Raw genomic sequence first — 9,439 nt, forward strand, 5'->3', positions numbered from 1 at the left:
CTATATTGTATATAATGATACCAGGGGCTGACATGTTGTTTGAATGACAAATTAAGCCACTATACAATTATTTTTGAGAGAGTGTGTGTGTGTGTGTGTGTGTGTGTAGCCACTTTAGCTCCTCATTAAGATTCCCCTCCTCACACTACCTGCAGTACATATAGCAATGTCACTGGTAGGCTCATTTCCATAGCTGTCAGAACCTTGGCTCTCAGGGTGAGTCTCACACTGGATATAATTAGTGGGGTCCAAAATTATTTGGAAAATAGCATGTGGGGGGCAACACAATCAGTCTGTATGTATAGAGGTTGATAAAGTCTTTATAAAGTCTTGATAATTATCAACAGGTACAACTTGATAAAATGTAATAGACATAATGGCTCAACATTGTTACCTGTTTGTCCCTCTATTCTCTCTGCTCCTTCCACAGAAGACCGCTGTAAAGATTGAGTATTCATATGCAACATCACAGCCAAGCTCTCGGAAAAGAGACAGTCTTATTGAGCATCAGCTATTCTGCCAAAAACCAATACACAGACCCTGAAAAGAAAGTGAGTTGGTTGTGCCATTCTTTAGTTTAGAGGTCTCAAGGGACATCAGGTATGCATTAAATAATATTCTACTTTGATAGTGATAATCAAGTAATATAACTCAACTATTCACTTTCTTCAAGTGAAAGGCTGTATTTAAAAAATATATATATATGTTTTTTGTTGTTGCCATGACTCAGGTAATACAATGACACCACCTAGTGGACACAAGTGTGGAAAAATAAATCAGAATGTGGAAATTTGAACCCGGAAATAAATGAATGACCTTTTCACGTGACCTGAAACACACGTGGGACCCGTTCTTTATTATACCTCGGTGCTTGAGACCGACATGCTTTCAGAAATCCAAAATGGCTGCGTGCAGTATAGAAGACTTGCTTGCTAAAGCTGAACAAGATGAGGCTGAAAAACTCAAAAGTATCACCGTTCAAAAAGAACTGGACCTCGAGTTTGACATCGGAAACTTGGTCGCATACGACAAGAACCGTATTGACATTCGACAGTTTCGTGAACAGAAGAAAGAGGATTTCCTGCGTTCGCTAGCTCGTGACAACACGCAGCTCCTGGTCAACGAGATATGGAAGCATCCAACTGAGAGAGTTGAGGAGGTAATCGTAGTCAAACTACCCGAGCCGACCACTCCACTGCCGAGAGAGAAGCCCCCGCCAAAGCCCAGGCCTCCAACCAAATGGGAGGAATTCGCCAAACTGAAGGGGATCCAAAAGAAGAAGAAAACTAACCTGGTATGGGACGATGTTGCCAAAGAGTGGAAGCGGCGTTGGGGCTACAAGCGTGTCAATGATGGCACAAAAGAGTGGCTGATTGAGGTTCCCGAAACGGCAGACCCTAACGAGGACCAATTCGCCAAACGCAACAAAGCAAAGAAGGAGAAGGTGGCAAAGAACGAGCTGCATCGCCTGAGGAACATAGCCAGGGCACAGAAAATCAAAGTACCAGGTGTTGGACTCACACCGACTGCCCAGCAATCCAAAACTGACCTGGCTAGGGCTGTCAATGTGGCCAAGTCATCCACCGCTTCGGCAGGTAAATTCCAAGACCGCTTACCTAAGGAGAAAGCTCCCAGAAACACCGGGAAGAAGAGGAAATTCCAGCCGGTCATTGGTAACTTTTCCAATGAAAAGCAGAGGCAGCTGGATCTGTTGAAAGTGCTGGACAGTAAGAAACCTCGTCTGGACGTCAACAAAGCTGTAAACAAACAAATGCGAGAGGATGACCGAGAGGAGTCTGCAGCCAAATTTAAGAAGGGGGGAAAGAAGGGACGCAAGGGTGGTAACTTCTCTGGAAAAGGAAAGGGTGGTGGTGGGAAGGGCAAAGGTAAAGGAAGAGCAGGGGGTAAGGGTCAAGGACCACCTAGTGGTAAAAAAGGAGCTGGGAAACCAGGGAAGCGCTAAGGAGGACCTTTTGGAACTTTGCATGTCATTCATAATAAGTGCCTTGTCTCAGATGTATCGGACTGCACAATATGAACTGACTACTTCATTATGTCTCCCACCTGCACTGTCATATTGCTGGGAGCGATTCCTGTTTGGTTTCCCCTTTATGCAGGTCAGGTGCAATAGGAGTGTAAGAGGGGAGGTGTCTTCTGTCCCATCATGCAAATTTCTAAATGGCTCAACCATGATGTGTGAAATGGAATACGGTCTTTATTTACCTCATCAGTCCTCAATTTGTTATAGATTTGTCAATGCAATGTACAACTTTTTGCTACAGGGTTATGTTTGATATTTCAAATTAAAATCAACTTCAAAAATATATGCTGTGTTTAAGATTTTCTAAGAATGTAGGGCACAGTGCATTGTTACTGCACACAATAGCAAGTGCACAACTTCCATGTGATGGTTACTGTAGGGCTGCCACTGGTCTAAACAACAAAACAAATATTTTAGGGACACTTTAAAGGATATGGGTCAACCAAGAAAAACCTGTCTCTCTGAAGGCTGCTATTTTTCTTTTTGTCCTTCACTGAATATTAGTCAATCATTCTGTAGATTTTCCCACTGCATGTGTATGACAGACTGGACGTGTACAACACTTGGGGGCAGAGAGGAGAGGGAGGGGTGAACACAACTCTTTTTCATTATGCTCCTGTAGAAAAGTGCTCTGGAATCCACAATTGTGGCTGCATATCAGTATGAATGTGCTCTTGTAGTAGACTGCCTCTCAGTCCCATCACTCCATAAGGGCCAGATGGGATTGACTGAGGCCTGCCCAGAAATGATGTAAAATATTAACAAATACAATTGTACTGAATACAGACAATGCTGTAAAGTAGTTAATTGATACGAAAATGTTTCCTGGAATCAGATTAAGCCTATTCCTACACTAAAAAGCATTTGAATATACATTTAGGCACGAGTGGACAGTTTTATTTAACTAGGCAAGTCAGTAAAGAACAAATGCTTACTTAAAATGACCGCCAAACCCTAACGACACTGAGCTAATTGTGCGCCGCCCTATGGGACTCCCAATCACGGCCGGTTGTGATACAGTCTGGAACTGAACCAGGGTCTGTAGTGATGCCTCTAGCACTGAGATGCAGTGCCTTAGACCGCTGTGCCACTCGGGAGCCAAAAAGTTTTGCTGCCCCATGTGAGGATCATGGTCTGGGAAACTGACCCTGTAAGTAGTGTCATATGATGATATAAACAGAGAGCCTGTCTGTCTCTAATGCATTGCATGTAGACCTAATGACCAAGAATAGAGGTGATGTAATTGGACTTTCTTAGAAACATACAGTACAGGAGCTGGGCCTGCTTATCAGATTAACTGTGCTGTTGGTTATATAAAACTGGCTTTGGCCCCAGTGAGATAGGTGCCCTCTCAGGTCAGCTTTCCATTCACCTGGCCAAGACATTACACCTGGCCATACCAATCAAGAAATCAAGGAAAAAACAACCACGTGAGCCTGGGATCTGAATTAATCATCTGCTGCTGCAAGGCAAAATGTGAAACCAAATGATATTTTCAGTGAATACGAAATACTTACCTCGATTAGCAGCTCTTCATTATGCATAGCCAAAGTTATTTTCATAATGCATTACGTACTGTACATCTGGTCAAAATGACATCACATAACTATCCATGCAGAAATAGTGGGGCAAGCTGAATTGTACCCTATTCCCTCTGGGGAGTACTTTCATCCAGAGCCTGATATGCCTGTACTCAAGCATCACTCGGCGATAGTCTAGGGCAGGGGTCCCCAATTCAATTCATCCGTGGTCCCATTTTTGCTTGAGCGGGTGGTTGGAACATAGTGTTAAATCATTTGTACACTAGAATCAGATATAGTATTTGACAAAAACAGACTAATTTCAAACCTTTATTACATTGGGATCCGATCACGTGCCTCTATGCGTGGGAATACTTGGGAACAGATTTCCTAAATAAGAATCTGAGCTGATTTCCTAGTGATTTTTCTGTCAGTTATGTCCAACAACAAAAAATGTAGCTCAGAAAACTTTGGGGACAAATAAAATGATCCGCGGGGGGGGTCACCTATTATAGAACTCATGGTCTAAGACAGAATTTCCCAAACTGCACCTGGGGGCCCCAAGGACCGAGTTTGAGAAACCCTGGTCTAAGGGAACAAAATCCTAAACGGGTTGTGTGCAAAACAAGGGAAAACTGAGGAGAGATTGAATTGAAGTTAGAGTTTAGTGTGTGCAACCTATAGGTACTTTAACACTAATACAAGACTAAGGAGGACAATGAGGTTAATCGTCTGTCGGATCAATTTACCAGGTGTGTCTTAACTTCTGCTCTGCTACTAAACTACACACCGCTATCACACACTACGTTTCCCCATTTGAAAGCAGAGCTCATTCTCAGCCCTTTTGGCTCCAGACAGGCAGCCATAGTTAGATCTATTTTCCCTCCCTATCAGGCCAAATACACTGGAAATAGGCAAATCAGGACGTGAGTTCTAGAGTTCTCCATTGTGAATGCAAGTGTTCTTTCATTTCTCTTGCATATCATGCCCAGAGACACAAATGGATCTCAGCACTAGATATACTTTTTAATGTCTACTCATTTGACCAAATTCAATGAAGAGTTGACAATTAATTTGCTCGTCTCATCAACTTTCTCAAGCAGTTACCCTTCCAAAAAACCTGATCGATTGCACTTGTCAATACAAGAACATACTGTAATTCTTACAATAGACAGATTGGGCACAACGTTACAGATAGGGTTGTATATACAGTATCCACCACATTATTGCTCTTTCAGAGATGTGGTTGTTTTGTTTCTGACTGACTGCATAATCTCCCACATTTTTGATGGATGGTGTTTGACTGCTGTCACAAGCCAGCAGCAAAGCCCCTATGCACTGGGGAGGGAGGGGGCGAGGCAAAGGGTCTAACTAACCACCATCTGTTGACTGACTGGTCCATCTCCAGACCCACCCAGTCAAAACCCCATTCATCTCATGCCTATCCTGGCCACTGCTGGGACACACCACACACATCGTCATTGGTAAAAATCAATCAACCGCCCTGAAGTGAAATTATGAATTCTGTTGGGACAGGGAACCAAGGCATCAATCCCAGGCCACCTCATGCCTGTAGCCAGATGGAGGGAGGACAATAGGCAAATGATTCAATCAAATCAAATATATTTATAAAGCCTTTTACACCAGCAGATGTCACAAAGTGCTTAGGCAGAAACCCAGCCTAAAACCCCAAACATCAAGCAATGTATATGTAGAAGAACACGGTGGCTAGGAAAAACTCCCTAGAAAGGCAGGAACATAGGAAGATATCTAGAGAGGAAGCAGGCTCTGAGGGGTGGCCAGTCCTCTTCTGGCTGTGCCGGGTGGAGATTATAAGAGTACATGACCAGATCGTTCTTCAAGGTGTTCAAACGTTCATAGATAACCAGCAAGGTCAAATAATAATCACAGTGGTTGTAGAGGGTGCAGCAGGTAAACACCTCAGGAGTAAATGTCAGTTGGATTTTCATAGCCGAGCATTCAAAGGTCGAGACAGCAGGTGTGGTAGAGAGAGAGAGAGAGAAAGAGGGGGAGAGAGAGAGGGTCGAAAACAGCAGGTCCGGGACAAGGTAAAACGTCTGACAATGTAGAATGTCTGACAAGGTAGAACGTCTGACAAGGTAGAACCTCTGACAAGGTAGAACCTCTAACAAGGTAGCATGTCCGATTACAGGATGACAAGTTGAAGTGGTCAAGCAATGTTTATAGATGGGTGTTCAGTGACATTCCACTATTAGTGCACACTGGGATTAATGAGTTAAATTAGAATATGATAGTAAATTATGTTTTGATGCACTTGTTTTGACTTCAAAATAAATGTCCAACATTAATTTCGAATTATATGATTTGCTAGAGACAAAAAATATGTAGTCAAGCACCATAATGTAGTCAAGCCCCGTAATGCCGTCAAGCACCATAATGTAGCTAAGCACCATAATGTAGTTAAGCACCTCAATGTAGTTAAGCACCATAATGTAGTTAAGCACCGTAATGTAGTCAAGCACCGTAATGTAGTCAAGCACCATAATGTAGTCAAGCACCATAATGTAGTTAAGCACCATAATGTAGTTAAACACCGTAATGTAGTCAAGCACCATAATGTAGTTAAGCACCATAATGTAGTTAAGCACCATAATGTTGTCAATAACTATAATGTTGTCAAGAACTATAATGTTGTTAAGAACTATAATGTTGTTAAGAATTATGATGTTGCTAAGAACTATAATGTTGTCAATAACTATAATGTTGTCAAGAACTATAATGTTGTTAAGAACTATAATGTTGTTAAGAACTATAATGTTGTTAAGAACTATAATGTTGTTAAGAACTATAATGTTGTCATAATGTTGTTAAGAACTATAATGTTGTCAAGAACTATAATGTTGTCAAGAACTATAATGTTGTCAAGAACTATAATGTTGTCAAGAACTATAATGTTGTCAAGAACTATAATGTTGTTAAGAACTATAATGTTGTTAAGAACTATAATGTTGTCAAGAACTATATTGTTGTTAAGAACTATAATGTATACACAGATGATTGAAAGTCACTTTGGACGTCTCCTAAATTGCATATATCTCCTTGGCACATTTTTCAGATGTACGTGGTATATTTTCAAAACTCTTAGTACAAAATTCTAAACAGATAACACTTGTAATGCCTCCAATCTTATGTTCAGATCCTTTGATTGTGCATTCATTGGGGTTTCAAATATATTTCACCCGTGAGTCATTCATGCAAAAACAAAGTTTTCTGTGAAATACCATGAGAACATTTAGTTTAGTCCCCAATACATCAGATAATGATAGGAATACCATTGTAACTAACATTTCATCTAATAGCAAAAAATACAAGGTAGACATTTCAAAACGGTTATTTCTGTTAAGCATTCGGAAAGTATTCAGACCTCGACTTTTTATCAATTTTGTTACGTTACAGCCTTATCCTAAAATGGAACAAATTAAATGTTTTCCTCGTCAATCTACAACCAACATCCCATATGACAAAGCCAAAAAAGGTTTTTAGAAATGTTAGCAAATGTATTATAAATAAAAAAACAAATACCTTTTTTACATAGATATTCAGACCCTTTGCTATGAGACTCGAAATTGAGCTCAGGTGCATCCTGTTTCCATTAATCATCTTTGAGATGTTTCTACAACTTGGAGTCCACCTGTGATAAATTCAATTGATTGGACATGATTTGGAAAGACACACACCTGTCTATATAAGGTCCCCCAGTTGACAGTGCATGTCAGAGGAATTGTCCGTTGAGCTCCGAGACTGGATTGTGTTGAGGCACAGATCTGGGGAAGGGTACCAAAAAATGTCTGCAGCATTAAAGGTCCCGAAGAACACAGTAACCTCCATCATTCTTAAACGGAAGGAGTTTGGAACCACCAAAACTCTTCCAAGAGCTGGCCACCCGGCCAAACTGGGCAATTGCGGGAAAAGTTCCTTGTTCAGGGAGGTGACCAAGAACCCCAAGGTTTAAAAATAATGATTTAACCTGTCTCCTTCCCTTCATCTACACTGATTGAAGTGGATTTAACAAGTGACATCAATAAGGGATCATACACTACATGGCCATCAATTTGGTGGATTTGGCTACTTCAGCCACACCCATTGCTGACAGGTGTATAAAAACGAGCACACAGCCATGCAATCTCCATAGACAAACATTGGCAGTAGAATGGCCTGTACTGAAGAGCTCAGTGACTTTCAACGTGACACCGTCATAGGATGCCATGTTTCCAAAAAGTCAGTTAGTAAAAAATTGCCCTGGTCAACTGTAAGTGCTGTTATCGTGAAGTGGAAACGTCTAGGAGCAACAACGGCTCAGCCGCGAAGTGGTAGGCCACACAAGCTCACAGAACGGCATTGCAGAGTGCTGAAGCGCATATCGTGTAAAAAATGGTCCGTCCTCGGTTGCAACACTCACTACCGAGTTCCAAACTGCCTCTGGAAGCAACGTCGGCACAAGGGCTGTTCATCGGGAGCTTCATGAAATGGGTTTCCATGGCCAAGCAGCCTAGACTAAAATCACCATGCGCAATGCCAAGCGTCAGCTGGAGTGGTGTAAAGCTTGCCACCATTGGACTCTGGAGCAATGGAGACACATTCCTGGTGTGATGAATCACGCTTCACCATCTAGCAGTCAGAAGGACAAATCTGGGTTTGGCAGATGCCGGAAGACCTGCCCCAATGCAGGGGGCCAACTGTAATGTTTGGGGGAGGAGGAATAATAGTCTGGGGCAGTTTTTTATGGTTCAGGCCCCTTAGTTTCAGTGAAGGGAAATCTTAATGCTACAGCAATACAATGACATTCTAGACAATTCTGTGCTTCCAACTTTGTGGCAACAGCTTGGGGAAGGCCCTTTCCTGTTTCAGCATGACAATGCCCCCGTGCACAAAGCGAGGTCCATAAAGAAATTATTTGTCGAGGTCGGTGTGGACTTGACTGGCCTGTACAGAGCCCTGACCTCAACCCCATCGAACACCTTTGGAATGAATTGGACTGCCGACTGACTGCGAGACAGGCCCAATCGCCCAACATAAGTACTCGACCTCACTAATGCTCTTGTGGCTGAATGGAAGCAAGTCCCTGCAGCAATGTTCCAACATCTAGTGGAATCTCTTCCCAGAAGAGTGGAGGCTGTCATATCAGCAAAGAGGGGACCAGCTCCATATTTAATGCCCATGATTTTGGAATGAGATGTTCGACGAGCAGGTGTCCACATAGTTTTGGCCATGTAGTGTAACTATCACCTGGATTCACCTGGTCAGTCTGTCATGGAAAGAGCAGGTGTCTCTAATGTTTTGTACACTCGGGGTATATGACCTAGGCACTACATCATTTTGGTGCAGTAGTTATCAGTTTTGAGCAGATTGATGAAGTGATTGTTCATTGTATTGTTAACAAATTACAATAAAATCGTATCAAAAGTAAGTGAATACTGCATTTTAAAAAGCAGATACTTATATTGAATATGTATCTAAATTGGAAGAGTGATTTGGTGCAGCGAACAAGTGACTTTGTGAATTTGTTTGTTGTTCTCAGTCAATTGAAAGTGTGCTTAGAGTTTTGAAAAATGTGTCATTTTGATGGTCTGTTTAGATTTCTTTGCTTAGAGTTGCGAAAATATGCCACATGCTTGTGAAAATGGCACCAAAGTGATTGAAAAAAACTAGATGGAGATAATGCCCGAATAAATCTGCCAGTCACAATTTGCTTGAATTATATAGCGTATGTGTGTGTGTTTGTCTCTGCTTAACTTTGTTTGTGTTTCTGGATATATGCTTACGCTGGGGGTGTGTGTATGTCTGTTCCAGTAAGTGCTGCAGTGGATTAGTCACCTGGTTTATTTAAGGCAGAGAG

General features: G+C 41.9%; 1 protein-coding gene across 1 annotated transcript; it reads left to right on the forward strand.

Moving 5' to 3' along the window:
- Nucleotides 1-866: 866 nt before the first annotated feature.
- On the forward strand, nucleotides 867-2,324 carry LOC115131090 (ribosome biogenesis regulatory protein homolog). The gene has a single exon (XM_029662695.2). The coding sequence runs from the start codon at nucleotides 902-904 to the stop codon at nucleotides 1,961-1,963; it is 1,062 nt and encodes a 353-aa protein (XP_029518555.1). The 5' UTR covers nucleotides 867-901; the 3' UTR covers nucleotides 1,964-2,324.
- Nucleotides 2,325-9,439: the final 7,115 nt, after the last annotated feature.

Source organism: Oncorhynchus nerka, linkage group LG6 (assembly GCF_034236695.1).
Source record: "Oncorhynchus nerka isolate Pitt River linkage group LG6, Oner_Uvic_2.0, whole genome shotgun sequence".
NCBI classification, from domain to species: domain Eukaryota; kingdom Metazoa; phylum Chordata; class Actinopteri; order Salmoniformes; family Salmonidae; genus Oncorhynchus; species Oncorhynchus nerka.

Coding starts and splice junctions, on each gene's coding strand:
- LOC115131090 (XM_029662695.2), top strand. CDS start 902: ATGGCTGCGTGCAGTATAGAAGACTTGCTTGCTAAAGCTGAACAAGAT.